This window comes from Somniosus microcephalus, unplaced genomic scaffold, assembly GCF_052327205.1.
Source record: "Somniosus microcephalus isolate GS21.2 unplaced genomic scaffold, FLI_Smic_1.0 unresolved_chr7, whole genome shotgun sequence".
In the NCBI taxonomy this organism is placed as follows: Eukaryota; Metazoa; Chordata; class Chondrichthyes; order Squaliformes; family Somniosidae; genus Somniosus; species Somniosus microcephalus.
In genome coordinates this window covers 6,435,672-6,455,479 of record NW_028225185.1, presented here as the reverse complement: position 1 = coordinate 6,455,479, position 19,808 = coordinate 6,435,672, and the positions used below count along the sequence as shown (strand labels likewise).

The following is a 19,808-nucleotide window of genomic DNA, read 5'->3' as shown; positions in this document are numbered from 1 at the left end:
TCATTAAATATATTCAAGGAGTTGGATATATTTCTTAAGGCTAAAGGGATCAAGGGATATGGGGAGAAGGCAGGGACAGGGTACTGAATTTGGATGATCAGCCATGATCTCATTAAATGGCAGAACAGGCTCGAGGGGCCGAATGGCCGACTCCTGCTCCTATCTTCTATGTTCCTACGACCTAACTGAGGCCTGGTACAGAAAGGCCCGTCCTCCTCGTGTGGCACTTGGTGCTTCTCTCTACAAAACCCCACGGGGAATGGGTGAGGCGACGGAGGATGATCTGCGGTCCGGGACCGCAGCGAGTGTCGACGTCTTCAGGAGAGAAAAGGTTAAGACAAGAAAAAAAGAGAGAGAGAGGCTCCAAATCCGGGAGATATGGACAGTTCAGTTCGGCTCAAGGGAGCATTCTTCTCGAACGTAAAGCCCAAGATGATCAATTGAAAAACAATCCTGGCACGTGAAAGTGAAACGTAGATGGTTTTAATTGAAGGGTAGCGAATGAGTGCAGATTGCCCTTTGCTTGTCTGGTGCAGCAGTAGAGACAGGACAGATTAGCGTAGAGGTTCATTAACGGTGATTAAGTAACAAGCAACAACTTATATTTACACAGCGCACTCAATCTCGCGACACATCCCAAGGCGCTTCACAAGAGCGCTATCAATAAAAACAAAGGTTCACTAGATTGATTCCTGGGATGAGAGAATCACAGAATCATGGAATGGCTACAGTAGGAGGCCCGTCGAGTCCGTGCCGGCTCTCTGCAGGAGCACTTCAGCCAGTCCCACTCCCCCGCCCTTTCCCCGTAGCCCTGCAAATTTATTTTCTTTCAGGTACCTCTCCAACTCCCCTTTCAAAGCTGTGATTGAATCTGTCTCCACCGCCCTTTCAGGCAGCGCATTCCAGATCCTAATCACTCGCTGAGTAATAAAGTTTTTCCTCCTGTCGCCTTTGGTTCTTCTGCCAATCACCTTAAATCTGTGTCCTCTGGTTCTCGACCCTTCCGCCAATGGGAACAGTTTCTCTCTATCTACTCCGTCCGGACCCCTCATGATTTTGAACACCTCTATCAAATCTCCTCTCAATCTTCTCTGCTCTAAAGAGAACAACCCCAGCTTCTCCAGTCTTTCCACGTAACTGAAGTCCCTCATCCCTGGAATCATTCTCGTCAATCTTTTTACAGGTTGTCCTATGAGGAGAGATTGTGCAGATTGGGCCGATACTCTCTGGAGTTTAGAAGAATGAGAGGTGATCTCATTGAAACATACAAGATTCTGAGGGGGATTGACAGGGTAGATGCTGAGAGGCTGTTTCCCCCTGGCTGGAGAGTCTAGAACCAGGGGTCACAGTCTCAGGATAAGGGGTCGGCCATTGAGGACTGAGATGAGGAGGAATTTCTTCACTCAGAGGGCGGTGAATCTTTGGAATTCTCTGCCCCAGAGGGCTGTGGAGGCTCAGTCGTTGAGTATATTCAAGGCCGAGATCGAGAGATTTTTGGACTCTCGGGGAATCGAGGGATATGGGGATCGGGCGGGAAAGTGGAGTTGAGGTCGATGATCAGCCGTGATCTTATTGAATGGTGGAGCAGGCTCGAGGGGCCAAATGGCCGACTCCTGCTCCTAATTCTTATGATCTTATGACCCCGAGCCACATCAGGAGATATTAGGGCAGGTGACCAAAAGCTTGGTCAAAGAGGTCGGTTTTAAGGAGCGTCTTAAAGGAGGAGAGAGAGGCGGAGAGGTTTAGGGAGGGAATTCCAGAGCTCGGGGCCCGAGGCAGCTGAAGAAATATATATATTGCAAAAATCCCTCTGCTTTCACCGAGAGTTTCTTCACACACAGACACTCGGTCAGGGACGGCATTGCGCAGGAGCCGCCAGCAATCAGCCGGCAGCACGACATGGTGCTTTGAAGGGCTGCAGCAGTCCGAACGAGCAGGGCGCGGAGCTTCTCGGCCTTCTATTTTTCTTCAGGGAGGCGAAGGAAGGCTTCACAGAGACAGCAGCAGGATCATCGGGAGAGTGCGGGTCACGAGGGATGATCTGAAGAAGCCCAGGCTCGGAGTGCAGGACGCAGCTGGGAAATAAAGAGAGAGGCAGGTTAGCCAAACGGTTCCCCCTCTTTGTTCGGCATTCAGCACCGATTGCAAAGTATTACACAGTAATTACAGCCCAGAAACAGGCCATTCGGCCCCACTGCTCCATGCCGGTGTTTATTCCGCACACCAGCCTCCTCCCACCCCTCTTCATCTCACCCCATCAACACCAGCCTCCTCCCACCCCTCTTCATCTCACCCCATCAACACCAGCCTCCTCCCACCCCTCTTCATCTCACCCCATCAACACCAGCCTCCTCCCACCCCTCTTCATCTCACCCCATCAACACCAGCCTCCTCCCACCCCTCTTTATCTCACCCCATCAACACCTGCCTCCTCCCACCCCTCTTCATCTCACCCCATCAACACCAGCCTCCTCCCACCCCTCTTCATCTCACCCCATCAACACCAGCCTCCTCCCACCCCTCTTCATCTCACCCCATCAACACCAGCCTCCTCCCACCCCTCTTCATCTCACCCCATCCACACCAGCCTCCTCCCACCCCTCTTCATCTCACCCCATCAACACCAGCCTCCTCCCACCCCTCTTCATCTCACCCCATCAACACCAGCCTCCTCCCACCCCTCTTCATCTCACCATATCAACACCAGCCTCCTCCCACCCCTCTTCATCTCACCCCATCAACACCAGCCTCCTCCCACCCCTCTTCATCTCACTCCGTCAACACCAGCCTCCTCCCACCCCTCTTCATCTCACCCCATCAACACCAGCCTCCTCCCACCTCTCTTCATCTCACCCCATCAACACCAGCCTCCTCCCACCCCTCTTCATCTCACCCCATCAACACCAGCCTCCTCCCACCCCTCTTCATCTCACCCCATCAACACCAGCCTCCTCCCACCCCTCTTTATCTCACCCCATCAACACCAGCCTCCTCCCACCCCTCTTCATCTCACCCCATCAACACCAGCCTCCTCCCACCCCTCTTCATCTCACCCCATCAACACCAGCCTCCTCCCACCCCTCTTCATCTCACCCCATCAACACCAGCCTCCCTCCACCCCTCTTCATCTCACCCCATCCACACCAGCCTCCTCCCACCCCTCTTCATCTCACCCCATCAACACCAGCCTCCTCCCACCCCTCTTCATCTCACCCCATCAACACCAGCCTCCTCGCACCCCTCTTCATCTCACCATATCAACACCAGCCTCCTCCCACCCCTCTTCATCTCACCCCATCAACACCAGCCTCCTCCCACCCCTCTTCATCTCACTCCGTCAACACCAGCCTCCTCCCACCCCTCTTCATCTCACCCCATCAACACCAGCCTCCTCCCACCCCTCTTCATCTCACCCCATCAACACCAGCCTCCTCCCACCCCTCTTCATCTCACCCCATCAACACCAGCCTCCTCCCACCCCTCTTCATCTCACCCCATCAACACCAGCCTCCTCCCACCCCTCTTCATCTCACCCCATCAACACCAGCCTCCTCCCACCCCTCTTCATCTCACCCCATCAACACCAGCCTCCTCCCACCCCTCTTCATCTCACCCCATCAACACCAGCCTCCTCCCACCCCTCTTCATCTCACCCCATCAACACCAGCCTCCTCCCACCCCTCTTCATCTCACCCCATCAACACCAGCCTCCTCCCACCCCTCTTCATCTCACCCCATCAACACCAGCCTCCTCCCACCCCTCTTCATCTCACCCCATCAACACCAGCCTCCTCCCACCCCTCTTCATCTCACCCCATCAACACCAGCCTCCTCCCACCCCTCTTCATCTCACCCCATCAACACCAGCCTCCTCCCACCCCTCTTCATCTCACCCCATCAACACCAGCCTCCTCCCACCCCTCTTCATCTCACCCCATCAACACCAGCCTCCTCCCACCCCTCTTCATCTCACCCCATCCACACCAGCCCCCTCCCACCCCTCTTCATCTCACCCCATCAACACCAGCCTCCTCCCACCCCTCTTCATCTCACCCCATCAACACCAGCCTCCTCCCACCCCTCTTCATCTCACCCCATCAACACCAGCCTCCTCCCACCCCTCTTCATCTCACCCCATCAACACCAGCCTCCTCCCACCCCTCTTCATCTCACCCCATCCACACCAGCCTCCTCCCACCCCTCTTCATCTCACCCCATCAACACCAGCCTCCTCCCACCCCTCTTCATCTCACCCCATCAACACCAGCCTCCTCCCACCCCTCTTCATCTCACCCCATCAACACCAACCTCCTCCCACCCCTCTTCATCTCACCCCATCAACACCAGCCTCCTCCCACCCCTCTTCATCTCACCCCATCAACACCAGCCTCCTCCCACCCCTCTTCATCTCACCCCATCAACACCAGCCTCCTCCCACCCCTCTTCATCTCACCCCATCAACACCAGCCTCCTCCCACCCCTCTTCATCTCACCCCGTCAACACCAGCCTCCTCCCACCTCTCTTCATCTCACCCCATCAACACCAGCCTCCTCCCACCCCTCTTCATCTCACCCCATCAACACCAGCCTCCTCCCACCCCTCTTCATCTCACCCCATCAACACCAGCCTCCTCCCACCCCTCTTCATCTCACCCCATCAACACCAGCCTCCTCCCACCCCTCTTCATCTCACCCCATCAACACCAGCCTCTTCCCACCCCTCTTCATCTCACCCCATCAACACCAGCCTCCTCCCACCCCTCTTCATCTCACCCCATCAACATCAGCCTCCTCCCGCCCCTCTTCATCTCACCCCATCAACACCAGCCTCCTCCCACCCCTCTTCATCTCACCCCATCAACACCAGCCTCCTCCCACCCCTCTTCATCTCACCCCATCAACACCAGCCTCCTCCCACCCCTCTTCATCTCACCCCATCAACACCAGCCTCCTCCCACCCCTCTTCATCTCACCCCATCAACACCAGCCTCCTCCCACCTCTCTTCATCTCACCCCATCAACACCAGCCTCCTCCCACCTCTCTTCATCTCACCCCATCAACACCAGCCTCCTCCCACCCCTCTTCATCTCACCCCATCAACACCAGCCTCCTCCCACCCCCTCTTCATCTCACCCCATCTACACAACCCTCTATTCCCTTCTCCCTCATGTGTTTATCCAGCCTCCCCTTAAATACATCTACGCTCTTCGCCTCAACCACTCCCTGTGGCAGTGAGTTCCACATTCTCACCACTCTCTGGGTAAAGAAGTTTCTCCTGAATTCCCGATTGGATTTATTTGTGACTGGCCTAGAAATTCCCTTGGGTTTGCGCCCATTTAGGGGCGCAAGAGTGGGTTGCGCCGGAAGTTGCGTCGCCGCTGAAATTAGGTGGGCCTTTAAATCGGCGTAAGCCGGTAGCGCTGCGCCGGCACCGATGACGTCATCGGTGTGCGCAGCGCCCCGGTACCGCCCGAAACCACGCCGATCCCCATCTTCAGTAGCGGCCGCCTCTTCCCTGGCGGCCGCTAACAACGTTTTGAAAACCTGGCCGTGCTGCAGCCTCAGATGCGCTATTTAAAGCGGAGGTGCGGCCGGCCGCTTTTTTGGCGGCCGCCTGCCCGCACCTCCTTCCCCGGCCTCCTCCACCCCCCCCCCCGCGGCATTGCCGGCTGGTTTCCGTGGAGCCCGGCACTTCGCCGTTGTGCCGGGCTCTTTTGCCGGCACTTTCAACGGGGCTCCGGCCGTTGCAGGCACCTCCCCCTTAAGAGAAGGGGGAGGCCTGCAGTACAGCAGCCTGCCGCTCCGCATCGGGTGGCGCAGCGGGACCGGGAATGCTGAAATTCACTTTCAGCGCCCCAAGCGGGGCGGGCACATCCTGTACCAGTGCCCGCTTCCGCTTTGGGGCGCTGAAAGTGAATTTGGGGCGGGCACAACTGGCTCGGTGGCGGGCGCTAAACTTCTGGCGCAAACATGCTGGCGGGGCGTCACCGAATTTATAGGCCGTTGTCTTCTATTGACGGCCCCTAGTTCTGGTCTCCCCCACAAGTGGAAACATCTTCTCTACGTCTACCCTAGCGAACCCTTTTCATAATCTTAAAGACCTCGATCAGGTCACCCCTCAGTCTTCTCTTTTCTAGAGAAAAGAGCCCCGGCCTGTTCAGTCTTTCCTGATGGTTGTAACCTCTCAGTTGTGGCGTACCGATCACAGAACGGACACAATCCGCTTTCCGGTCCGTAGACTATAAATCAGGCGTCATGCCTTTAAGAAGGATCACACCTTTAAGAAACTCAATCTGCAACATAGTTAAGCCCAGAGCGGGGGAGGAGCAGTCGGAGCTGTGCACTGGGAAAGAGAGTTGCACTTTGTGTAGTCTCTGACTCCATTTTGTGTTCAGCATGCAGCCTCAACAATTAATAGATTATGAAAGTAAATTAGCAAAAAATATAAAAACAGACAGTAAAAGTTTCTATAGTTATATAAAAAGAAAAAGGGTGGCTAAAGTAAATGTTGGTCCCTTAGAGGATGAGACCGGGAAATTAATGGTGGGAAACATGGAGATGGCAAAAACACTGAACAATTATTTTGTATCAGTCTTTACAGTAGAGGACACTAAGAATATCCCAACACTGGACAAACAGGGGGCTCTAGGGGGGGAGGAACTAAATACAATTAAAATCACTAAGGAAGTGGTACTTGGTAAAATAATGGGACTCAAGGCGGATAAATCCCCTGGACCTGATGGCTTGCATCCCAGGGTCTTGAGGGAAGTAGCGGTAGGGATTGTGGATGCATTGGTAATAATTTTCCAAAACTCACTGGACTCAGCAAAGGTCCCGGCAGATTGGAAAACTGCTAATGTAACACCATTATTTAAAAAGGGTAGTAGGCAGAAGGCTGGAAACTATAGACCTGTTAGCCTAACATCTGTGGTTGGTAAAATGTTAGAGTCCATTATTAAGGAGACAGTAACGGGACATTTGGATAAACATAATTTAATAGGGCAAACTCAGCATGGTTTCATGAAGGGGAAGTCATGTTTAACAAATTTGCTTGAGTTTTTTGAGGAAGTAACATACAGGGTGGATAAAGGGGAACCAGTGGACGTAGTGTATTTAGACTTCCAAAAGGCATTTGACAAGGTGCCACACAAAAGATTATTGCTCAAGATAAAAAATCACGGGATTGGGGGTAATATTCTGGCATGGGTGGAGGATTGGCTCTCTAACAGAAAGCAGAGAGTTGGGATAAATGGTTCGTTCTCAGATTGGCAACCAGTAACTAGTGGTGTTCCGCAGGGGTCAGTGCTGGGTCCCCAACTCTTTACAATCTACATTAACGATTTGGAGGAGGGGACCGAGTGTAACATATCAAAGTTTGCAGATGATACAAAGATGGGACGGAAAGTAGTGAGTGAGGAGGACATAAAAAACCTGCAAAGGGACATAGACAGGCTAAGTAAGTGGGCAGAGATTTGGCAGATGGAATACAATACTGGAAAGTGTGAGGTTATGCACTTTGGCAGGAAAAATCATAGAGCAAGTTATTATCTTAATGGCAAGAAACTGGAAAGTACTGTAGTACAAAGGGATCTGGGGGTCCTGGTGCACGAAACTCAAAAAGTTAGTATGCAGGTGCAGCAAGTGATCAAGAAGGCCAATGGAATGTTGGCTTTTATTGCTAGGGGGTTGGAATATAAAAACAGGGAGGTATTGCTGCAGTTGTACAAGGTATTGGTGAGGCCGCACCTGGAATACTGCATACAGTTTTGGTGTCCATACTTAAGAAAAGACATACTTGCTCTCGAGTCAGTACAAAGAAGGTTCACTCGGTTAATCCCGGGGATGAGGGGGTGGTCATATGAGGAGAGGCTGAGTAGATTGGGACTCTACTCATTGGAGTTCAGAAGAATGAGAGGCGATCTTATTGAAACATATAAGATTGTGAAGGGGCTTGATCGGGTGGATGCGGTGAGGATGTTCCCAATGATGGGTGAAACTAGAACTAGGGGGCATAATCTTAAAATAAGGGGCTGCTCATTCAAAACTGAGATGAGGAGAAACTTCTTCACTCAGAGGGTGGTAGGTTTGTGGAATTTGCTGCCCCAGAAAGCTGTGGAAGCTACATCATTAAATAAATTTAAAACAGAAATAGATAGTTTCCTAGAAGTAAAGGGAATAAAGGGTTACGGGGAGCGGGCAGGAAATTGGACATGAGTCTGGGTTCAGAATGGTCATGGCCCTGTGGGTAGTGGAGCGGGCCCAGGGGCCGTGTAGCCTTGTTCTGCTCCTACTGTGTTCTAATTCTGTTAGATTTCAGGAGATGGTTTTATTCCTGTTCCTGGCTGGGGTGGAGATCGCCTTTACAGAAGGTAAGTACTGTAGAAAATATAGGGACAGAGTGATCTCCTGGAAGAATTTCGATCGCCTAGATGGGTCGGAGAGGAATTTCCCAGATTTTTTTCTCCCAAATTGGCCATTGGGTCTTTATCTGGTTTTTCGCCTCTCCCAGGAGATCACATGGGTTCGGGTGGATGCAGAGTGATAGAAGATTTGAGGTTAGGATCAGATCAGCCATGATCTTATTGAATGGTGGAGCAGGCTCGAGGGGCCGATTGGCCTACTCCTGCTCCTATTTCTTATGTTCTTCTGTTAAACCTTTTCTGTTGAACCTCTCCGAGTTCAGTATTTTTTGGTAGGAGTACGTAGACTCCTAAATTGGTGACCCCGACGCTCAGGACGACTCCTAAGCGTAACCATGGCTGACACAAACGCAGTTTCTGTGAAGCTGCCGGAGTTCTGGGAGAACCTGGCCACCACCTGGTTCCTTCAAGCCGAATCGCAATTCCGACTCCGCGGCATCACCGCCGACGCAACGATGTACGACTACCTCCTCGCCTCCCTGGGCAGCTCCACAATCACGAAAGTCTGGACAACACTACAAAACCCGGAGGAAGGCAAGTACGCACATCTCAAGGCCGCGCTCATTAAAAAATTCACAGCCTCCCAATTCATGCACAACTGCCACCTCCTCGACCTCCCGGGCCTCGGTGACTCCACGCCGTCAGACTTGCTCTCACATATGCTTGCTCTGACCGACGAGAAACCGCCCGGCTCCCTCTTCCACATGCTCTTTATCCGCCAACTACCTCCCAGCATCCGCCCGGCGATCGTGGCGTCCAGCCTCACGGACCTCGAGGTCCTGGCCGACGAAGCCGATAAGCTCTTGTCCGCCAGCTCCAACCATGCCGTCACCCCCGACCTGGCCTCCGCAGCGTCGGCGCGCGCTCCACCCTCTATCGCGCGGCCACACAGCTCGGCCATGAGGTCCCCCAGGCCCCCACGTCCCCCAAGCCCTCCGACCCAGGGCTACTGCTACTTCCATACCCGGTTCGGCGCACGGGCACGCCGCTGCAGCCATCCCTGCACATTTCCAACCGCCCCCACACCGGCCTACACGATGGCCGTGGGGCAAGCAGGCGCGCTACTGTACGTTACGGACAGCGCCTCCGGACATATGAACATAAGAAATAGGAGCAGGAGTAGGCCAATCGGCCCCTCAAGCCTGCTCCGCCATTCAATAAGATCATGGCTGATCTGATCCTAACCGCCAATCTACTATCACAGAATAGTAGTTTCCTATGCGACACGGGCGCGCAGCGCAGCATCATCCCCGCGTCCGCCCTCGAGATCCAGCGAGGCGGCCACGGCCCTGCACTGGCTGCCGCCAACGGCACCGACATCCGGATGTACGGCACCCGCACCATCACCATCGACCTCGCAGGCCGCCGCTACCACTGGGAGTTTATCACCGCCAAGGTGCTCTCCCCGCTCCTCGGTGCAGATTTCCTGTGCGCCCACGGCCTGTTGGTCGACATGCCTCGGCGCCGCCTCGTGGACATGAACACCATGTCACCTGTCCCGGGCGCCATGGCCCCCCCCCCCAACCCGCCGAAATGGCGTGGCAGTGCCGCGCCCGCTCAACGGACGACTACTCAGCACTCCTGGCTGAGTTCCCAGCCCTCACCAACCCGACCTTCTCCGCGAAGGTTGCTAAGCACGAGGTAGAACACTTCATCCCCACCACAGGCCCACTGGTGTATGCCCATGCCCGCAGGCTGGACCCGGCCAAGCTGGAGATCACGATGGAACAGCTCGGCATCATCCGCCGCTCCAACAGCCCCTGGGCCTCCCCACTCCACATCGTCACCAAACCCGACGGGGGATGGCGCCCCTGCGGGGACTACCGGCGCCTAAACAACGCCACCACGCCGGATCGGTACCCCATACCGCACATTCAAAACTTCTCGGCTAGACTGGCCGGCCGCTCAGTCTTCTCCAAAGTCGACCTGATGCGCGGTTACCATCAGGTGCCAGTCCACCCCACAGACGTTCCCAAGACGGCCATAATCACCCCTTTTGGGCTATTCGAGTTCCACCGAATGCCCTTCGGCCTCAAAAACGCGGCCCAGGCCTGGTCCCGGTCCTCCGGGACCTGAAGTTCCTCTTTGTCTACCTGGATGACATCCTGGTAGCTAGTTCCTCCAAGCAGGAACACACCGAGCACCTCCGCACCCTGTTCCAGCGGCTCAGTGAGCACGGGCTCATCATCAGCCCAGCCAAGTGCCAATTCGGCCTCAGCAGGATCGAATTCCTCAGCCACCACATCACGCAGGACGGAGACATTCCCCTGCCCGCCAAGGTGCAAGCCGTCCAGCAGTTCCCCCGGCCTACCACCATCAAAGGCCTCCAGGAGTTCTTGGGGATGATCAACTTTTACAACCGCTTCATTCCCAGAGCGGCCTCCCTCATGCAGCCCCTATACGAAGCCCTCCGGGGTAAGAAAGACAGAATGGCGATCGAGTGGTCGGCGGACATGTTGACCGCTTTCGACTCGACCAAAAAGGCACTCGCCGACGCCACCATGCTTGCTCACCCACAGCCCAACGCCAGGGTGGCCCTCACCACGGACGCCTCAGACCACGTGGTCGGCGCCGTGTACGAACAGTGGGTCGATGGGGCCTGGCAACCGCTGGCCTTTTTCAGCCGCCAACTGCGCCCCCCAGAGGCCAAATACAGCGCCTTTGACCGCGAGCTCCTCGCACTGTACCTGGCAGTCCGCCATTTTAGATTTCTTCTGGAGGGCCGCCCCTTCACCGCGTTTGTCGACCACAAACCCCTGACATTCGCGATGGCGAAATCTGCGGACCCGTGGTCAGCCAGGCAACAACGCCAGCTCGCCGCGGTGTCCAAATTCACCACGGACATCCGGCACATCTCCGGTCGAGACAACGTGGTGGCCGACTGCCTATCCCGCCCCGCCGTCCACGGCGCCCACCTGGCAGTGGACTATGCTCAACTGGCAGCGGAGCAACGCACCGACCCCGATCTGCTCTCCGCGCCCACAACCCTCCCAGGGCTGCGACTGACCGACGTCGCCTGTGGCCCGTCCGCCGTCACAGTCAAATGCGACACCTCCTTGGCGCAACCCCGCCCCGTAGTCCCGGCGTCCTGGCGAAAACGGGTGTTCGACATCATCCACGGCCTCTCACACCCCGGCACCCGCGCGTCCATTAGACTGGTAGCCAACTGATTTGTCTGGCGCGGCCTGCGCAAAGATGTGCGCGTCTGGTCCAGATCCTGCATAGCTTGCCAGCGTGCCAAAATCCACCAACACGTCAAAGCCCCACTCGAGGAGTTCACCGTGCCAGAAAGAAGGTTCAACCACGTCCACATCGACCTCGTCGGCCCCCTGCCCCCATCACAAGGTCACACGCACCTGCTGACAATCGTGGACCGTACCACCCGCTGGCCCGAGGCCATTCCACTGACGTCCACCACCACCGCCGACATCGCGAGGGCGTTCATCGGTACCTGGGTCGCTCGGTTCGGCGTCCCCTCCGGCATGACGTCAGATAGAGGCCCGCAGTTCACCTCTGATCTGTGGGCCGCCATCGCCCGAAACCTCGGGGTGGCCATTCACCGCACCACGGCTTACCACCCCCAAGCCAACGGACTGTGCGAGCGATTCCACAGGTCCATGAAGGCGTCCCTCCGTGCCAGCCTCGAGGACGAGGCTTGGATCGACCGCCTCCCGTGGGTGCTACTCGGCCTATGCTCCGCTGTCAAGGAAGACCTGCAAGCCTCGGCGGCGGAACTCATGTACGGCCAGCCGCTGCACGTACCCGGAGAGTTCCTGCCCACCGCCACGACCCCCTGGTTGGCTGACCAGCAACGCCGCGCTTTCGCCAACCGAGCACAACAGTTCGCTCCGGTACCCACCGGCCGGCACGGCGAACCAGCAACCCGCGTACCACCTAGCCTGCACATGGCCAAATTTGTTTTCGTGTGCCATGACGCCCACCGAGGACCTCTACGGCCCCCATACGACGGACCCTACAAGGTACTCCAGACGGGGAACAAGTTCTTCCTCCTCGAAGTGGGCGGCAGAACTGACAAGGTGTCGGTCGACTGGCTCAAGCTGGCGCACCTAGAGCCCGACGAACCCGTTCAAGTGGACCAACCCCCACCGCGGGGCAGACCGCCTAAGAGCCCGACGCGTCCGACCGCCCCGCTCCTGACACCAACCGCCAAGAGCCGTTCCGGCCGTGCCATCAAGCCGCCACGCCAGTTCGTACACTCCCTACTAGCGGATTCTGGGGGGAGCTGTGTGGCGTACCGATCACAGAACGGACACAATCCGCTTTCCGGTCCGTAGACTATAAATCAGGCGTCATGCCTTTAAGAAGGATCACACCTTTAAGAAACTCGATCTGCAACATAGTTAAGCCCAGAGCGGGGGAGGAGCAGTCGGAGCTGTGCACTGGGAAAGAGAGTTGTACCTTGTGTAGTCTCTGTCTCCATTTTGTGTTCAGCATGCAGCCTCAACAATTAAACCTTTTCTGTTGAACCTCTCCGAGTTCAGTATCTTTTGCTAGGAGTACGTAGACTCCTACACAGTTCTGGTATCATCCTTGTAAATCGTTTTTGCACCTTATCCAGTGCCTCTATATCCTTTTTATAATATGGAGACCAGAACTGTGCACAGTGCTCCAAGTGTGGTCTGACTAAATGAACAAGATTCAGAGTTTGCAAAGGAGTTTGCATTTCCGTCACATTCAGGAAAAGAGATCTCATCAACAGGACGAAACAGGCTGAAGGATGTAAACTCCTTGGAGCATCTCCTCCTGCCCACATCCCCGTCGATGCTACTTTGGTAGGAAGATTGGAAAAGCAAAATATTCTTTCCAAGGTGAGAGACCAGTAAATGTTGGGATTCAGAGGGACCTGGGTGTCCTTATACACCAATCACGGAAAGTTAACATGCAGGTGCAGCAAGTAATTAGGAAGGCAAATGGCGTGTTGGCCTTTATTGCGAGTTGTTTGGAGTACAAGAGTGAGGAAGTCTTGCTCCAATTGTACAGGGCCTTGGTGAGACCACACCTGGAGTACCGTGCACAGTTTTGGTCTCCTTACCTAAGGAAGGATATACTTGCCTTGGAGGCGGTGCAACGAAGGTTCACTAGATTGATTCCTGGGATGAGAGGGCTGTCCTATGAGGAGAGATTGTGTAGAATGGGCCTATACTCTCTGGGGTTTAGAAGAATGAGAGGTGATCTCATTGAAACATACAAGATTCTGAGGGGGATTGACAGGGTAGATGCTGAGAGGTTGTTTCCCCCTGGTTGGAGTGTCTAGAACCAGGGGTCACAGTCTCAGGATAAGGGGTCGGCCATTTAGGACTGAGATGAGGAGGAATTTCTTCACTCAGAGGGCGGTGAATCTTTGGAATTCTCTGCCCCAGAGGGCTGTGGAGGCTCAGTCGTTGAGTATATTCAAGGCTGAGATCGATGGATTTTTGGACTCTCGGGGAATCGAGGGATATGGGGATCGGGCGGGAAAGTGGAGTTGAGGTCGATGATCAGCCGCGATCTTATTGAATGGCGGAGCAGACTCGAGGGGCCGAATGGCCGACTCCTGCTCCTAATTCTTTTGTTTTTTTATGCATCCGGTTCAGTTGCCTACCTGCAGTGGTCGGTGTCTTTATCTGAGAGGGGATGCCCAGTGCCTCCATCACGGCCGACCTCTGTTCCTCGCTTGCCCGCTCCATCTGCGCCACAGTTACGGCCGCGGCGTTGTCTGGCCCCAGCCGATTCAGCTGGGAGACCGAGAACCCCTGCGCGGAACACAATGGGTCGTCAGTGCCCGCCTGACTTCGATCATCTCCCTCCAACCCTCCCCGCCACCCCGCCCCGCCCACGAGCGCCTCCCCCGCCACTCTCCCGCGAGCACTTGCTTGTCCCGCCGCCGCCTCGCCCAGTGGCCGCTCTGACGGCGCGAAGCTATTCGACCGAGGGGGGAATCACTGAATGTAGACAACAAAAACAACTTGCCTTTATACAGCGCCTTTAACGTAGTAAAACGTCCCACGGCGCTTCACAAGAGCGATTATCAGACAAAATTTGACACCGAGCCACAAAAGCTTGGCCAAAGAGGTCGGTTTTAAGGAGCGTCTTAAACGAGGAGAGAGGCGGAGAGGTTTAGGGAGGGAATTCCAGAGCTCGGGTACCGGGCGGCTGAAGGCACGGCCGCCAATGGTGGAGCGATGGAAATCGGGGGATGCGCGAGAGGCCAGAATTGGAGGAGCGCAGAGATCTGGGAGGGTTGTGGGGCTGGAGGGGGTTACAGAGATAGGGAGGGGTGTAGGGCTGGAGGAGGTTACAGAGATAGGGTGGGGTGTGGGGCTGGAGGGGGTTACAGAGATAGGGAGGGGTGTAGGGGCTGGAGGGGGTTACAGAGATAGGGAGGGGTGTAGGGGCTGGAGGGGGTTACAGAGATAGGGAGGGGTGTAGGGGCTGGAGGGGGTTACAGAGATGGGGAGGGGTGCAGGGGCTGGAGGGGGTTACAGAGATAGGGAGGGGTGTGGGGCTGGAGGGGGTTACAGAGATAGGGAGGGGTGTAGGGGCTGGAGGAGGTTACAGAGATAGGGAGGGGTGTAGGGGCTGGAGGAGGTTACAGAGATGGGGAGGGGTGTAGGGGCTGGAGGAGGTTACAGAGATGGGGAGGGGTGTAGGGCTGGAGGGGGTTACAGAGATGGGGAGGGGTGTGGGGGCTGGAGGGGGTTACAGAGATAGGGAGGGGTGTAGGGCTGGAGGAGGTTACAGAGATAGGGAGGGGTGTAGGGCTGGAGGAGGTTACAGAGATAGGGAGGGGTGTAGGGGCTGGAGGGGGTTACAGAGATGGGGAGGGGTGTAGGGCTGGAGGAGGTTACAGAGATAGGGAGGGGTGTAGTGGCTGGGAGAGGTTACAGAGATGGGGAGGGGTGTAGGGCTGGAGGAGGTTACAGAGATAGGGAGGGGTGTAGGGCTGTAGGAGGTTACAGAGATGTGGAGGGGTGTAGGGGCTGGAGGAGGTTACAGAGATGTGGAGGGGTGTAGGGGCTGGAGGCGGTTACAGAGATGGGGAGGGGTGTAGGGGCTGGAGGCGGTTACAGAGATGGGGAGGGGTGTAGGGGCTGGAGGAGGTTACAGAGATAGGGAGGGGTGTAGGGCTGGAGGAGGTTACAGAGATAGGGAGGGGTGTAGGGCTGGAGGGGGTTACAGAGATAGGGAGGGGTGTAGGGGCTGGAGGGGGTTACAGAGATGGGGAGGGGTGTAGGGGCTGGAGGGGGTTACAGAGATGGGGAGGGGTGTAGGGGCTGGAGGAGGTTACAGAGATGGGGAGGGGTGTAGGGCTGGAGGAGGTTACAGAGATAGGGAGGGGTGTAGGGGCTGGAGGCGGTTACAGCGATAGGGAGGGGTGTAGGGGCTGGAGGAGGTTACAGAGATAGGGAGGGGTGTAGGGGCTGGAGGAGGTTACAGAGATAGGGAGGGGTGTAGGGGCTGGAGGAGGTTACAGAGATAGGGAGGGGTGTAGGGGCTGGAGGAGGTTACAGAGATAGGGAGGGGTGTAGGGGCTGGAGGAGGTTACAGAGATAGGGAGGGGTGTAGGGGCTGGAGGAGGTTACAGAGATGGGGAGGGGCGAGGAGGCCATGGAGGGATTCGAAGACGAGGATGAGAATTTTGAAATCGAGGCGTTGCTGGACCGGGAGACATTGTAGGTCAGCGAGCACAGGGCGGTGATGGTAGTAGCGAAAGGCGATCAGGAGTGAGGAACCCAGGCCGATTGTTAAGTCACCCTGGGGGCCCAGGATGGACGCGCCCCAGCGGAGACGCCTCCGGGCGGAGATCAGCTCCCCCGGCAACAAGCGGGGATGGGAACCTGGGATCTTCCTGGTCCGCACGACTCGCCTGGGGAGCGGAGCCATTCGTGGGCACGTGTCTGGCAGCAGTTAGGAACTGAATGGAGGTCTTCCCATGAAGGAAGGCGATCTGCTCGAAGTTTTTAGGATATTAAGGGGAACCGATAGGGGTGGAGAGAGAGAAACTATTTCTGCTGGTTGGGGAGTCTCGGACTAGGGGGCAGAGTCTAAAAATTAGAGCCAGACCTTTCAGGAGTGAAATTAGGAAACACTTCTACACACAAAGGGTGGTAGAAGTTTGGAACTCTGTCCCGCAAACGGCAATTGGTGCTAGATCAATTGTTAATTTTAAATTGGAGATTGGTAGCTTTTTGTTCTTCTAAGGCAGTCCCTCGGAACCGAGGATGACTCGCTTCCACACTAAAAATGAGTTCTCAGGTGACTGATGAGTCCAATGCAGGACCTACAGTCTCTGTCACAGGTGGGGCAGACGGTGGTTGAAGGGGTGGGTGGGTGGGGTGCTTGGGTTGACGTGCGCTCCTTCCGCTGCCTGCACTTGGCTTCCCGCTTGCTCCCAGCGAAGAGACTCAAGGTGTTCGGCGCCTTCCCGGATGCTTCTCCTCCACTTTGTGCGGTCTTGGGGCCAGGGATTCCCAGGTGTCGGTGGGGATGTTGCACTTTTTCAAGGAGGCTTTGAGGGTGTCCTCGAAGCGTTTCCTCCGCCCACCTGGGGCTCTCTTGCCGTGCCGGAGCTCCGAGTAGAGCGCTTGCTTTGGGAGTCTCGTATCGGAGCTGATCGAGCGTGGTCAAAGCTTCGATGCTGGGGATGTTGGCCTGAGTGAGAACACTGACGTTGGTGCGCCTATCCTGCCGATGGCAGCGTTGGTGGTACCTCTCCAGTGCTTTGAGGTGCCTGCTGTACATGGTCCATGTCTCTGAGGCATACAGGAGGGCAGGTATCACTACTGCTCTGTAGACCATGAGCTTGGTGCTGGGTTTGAGGTCCTGGTCTTCAAACACACTCTTTTGTTAACCAAAGATATTGAGGGATACGGGTCAAAGGGGGGTAGATGGAGTTAGGTCGTAGATCAACCATGATCTCAGTGAATGGCAGAACAGGCTCGAGGAGCTGAATGGCCTCCTCCTGTTCCTGTCCCACTCCCAATTCCCCCACAAACAACACCCTAGCTTCCCCAAGGGAATAGAATCTGGGAACACTCACCAGGAATCGGTCGGGCGGGATGAGGCGGACAGCCGCGGTGCTGAGGAACGGTATCGTCTTGGGCGCCAAGCTCTTCAAATCCTCAGCGCTGGCTCCGGCTGCAAGGGGCGGAGAGAGGCAGCAGATTATATTGTGCAGCGAGGCACCTTGAGGGGCAGAAGGGTGGACACCGGCCTCTCACATCAGTGCCTGGGCCTAAATCCAGACTCGGTTAAACGCCTCGTCCCAAAGCGCTTTACACCCAACGAAGTAGTGTTTTTTTAAGTGTAGTCACTGTTGTAATGTAGGAAATGCGGCAGCCAATTGGCACACAGCAAGATCCCACAAAGAGCAATGTGATAAATGACCTTTTTTTTTTTTGAGTGATGCATAAATATTGGGCCCTGCTCTTCTTCCAACAGTGGCCGTGGGATCTTTTACGTCCACCTGAGAGGGCAGACGGGGCCTCGGTTTAACGTCTCATCCGAAAGACGGCACCTCTGACAGTGCGGTGCTCCCTCAATACTGCCCCTCCGACAGTGCGGCGCTCCCTCAGTACTGCCCCTCCGACAGTGCGGCGCTCCCTCAGTACTGCCCCTCCGACAGTGCGGCGCTCCCTCAGTACTGCCCCTCCGACAGTGCAGCGCTCCCTCAGTTCCGCTCCTCCGACAGTGCGGCGCTCCCTCAGTACCGCCCCTCTGACAGTGCGGCACTCCCTCAGTTCCGCCCCTCCGACAGTGCGGCGCTCCCTCAGTACCGCCCCTCCTACAGTGCGGCACTCCCTCAGTACTGCCCCTCCGACAGTGCGGCGCTCCCTCAGTACCGCCCCTCCGACAGTGCGGTGCTCCCTCAGTACCGCCCCTCCGACAGTGCAGCGCTCCCTCACTACTGCCCCTCCGACAGTGCGGCGCTCCCTCAGTCCCGCACCTCCGACACTGCGGCGCTCCCTCAGTACTGTCGCTCCGACAGTGCGGCGCTCCCTCAGTACTGCCCCTCCGACAGTGCGGCGCTCCCTCAATACTGCCCCTCCGACAGTGCGGCGCTCCCTCAGTACTGCCCCTCCGACAGTGCGGCGCTCCCTCAGTACTGCCCCTCCGACAGTGCGGCGCTCCCTCAGTACTGCCCCTCCGACAGTGCGGCGCACCCTCAGTACTGCCCCTCCGACAGTGCGGTGCTCCCTCAGTACCGCCCCTCCCACAGTGCGGCGCTCCCTCAGTACTGCCCCTCCGACAGTGCGGCGCTCCCTCAGTACTGCCCCTCCGACAGTGCGGCGCTCCCTCAGTGCTGCCCCTCCGACAGTGCGGCGCTCCCTCAGTACTGACCCTCCGACAGTGCGGCGCTCCCTCAGTACTGCCCCTCCGACAGTGCGGCGCTCCCTCAGTACCGCCCCTCCCACAGTGCGGCGCTCCCTCAGTACTGCCCCTCCGACAGTGCGGCGCTCCCTCAGTACCGCTCCTCCGACAGTGCGGCGCTCCCTCAGTACCGCCCCTCCGACAGTGCGGCATTCCCTCAGTACTGCCCCTCCGACAGTGCGGCGCTCCCTCAGTACTGCCCCTCCGACAGTGCGGCGCTCCCTCAGTACTGCCCCTCCGACAGTGCGGCGCTCCCTCAGTACTGCCCCTCCGACAGTGCGGCGCTCCCTCAGTACTGCCCCTCCGACAGTGCGGCGCTCCCTCAGTACTGCTCCTCCGACAGTGCGGCGCTCTCTCAGTACTGCCCCTCCGACAGTGCGGCGCTCCCTCAGTACTGCCCCTCCGACAGTGCGGCGCTCCCTCAGTACTGCCCCTCCGACAGTGCGGTGCTCCCTCAGTACTGCCCCTCCGACAGTGCGGCGCTTCCTCAGTACCACCCCTCCGACATTGTGGCGCTCCCTCAGTACTGCCCCTCCGACAGTGCGGCGCTCCCTCAGTACTGCCCCTCCGACAGTGCGGCGCTTCCTCAGTACCACCCCTCCGACATTGTGGCGCTCCCTCAGTACTGCCCCTCCGACAGTGCGGCGCTCCCTCAGTACTGCCCCTCCGACAGTGCGGCGCTCCCTCAATACTGCCCCTCCGACAGTGCGGCGCTCCCTCAGTACTGCCCCTCCGACAGTGCGGCGCTCCCTCAGTACTGCCCCTCCGACAGTGCGGCGCTCCCTCAGTACTGCCCCTCCGACAGTGCGGCGCACCCTCAGTACTGCCCCTCCGACAGTGCGGTGCTCCCTCAGTACTGCCCCTCCGACAGTGCGGCGCACCCTCAGTACTGCCCCTCCGACAGTGCGGCGCTCCCTCAGTACTGCCCCTCCGACAGTGCGGCGCTCCCTCAGTACCGCCCCTCCCACAGTGCGGCGCTCCCTCAGTACTGCCCCTCCGACAGTGCGGCGCTCCCT

General features: G+C 57.0%; 1 protein-coding gene across 1 annotated transcript in view; it reads right to left on the bottom strand.

The window, feature by feature from the left end:
- Positions 1 to 461: 461 nt before the first annotated feature.
- LOC147086431 (otoancorin-like) overlaps positions 462 to 19,808 on the bottom strand; it is a 35,177-nt gene continuing 15,830 nt past the window's right edge. The window contains exons 6-8 of the mRNA XM_085978249.1: positions 17,462 to 17,559; positions 14,024 to 14,174; positions 462 to 2,075 (exon numbers count right to left, since the gene is read on the bottom strand). Coding sequence (XP_085834375.1) covers positions 1,990 to 2,075; positions 14,024 to 14,174; positions 17,462 to 17,559 — 335 coding nt within the window. The 3' untranslated portion in view covers positions 462 to 1,989. The remainder of the gene's footprint in view (positions 2,076 to 14,023; positions 14,175 to 17,461; positions 17,560 to 19,808) is intronic.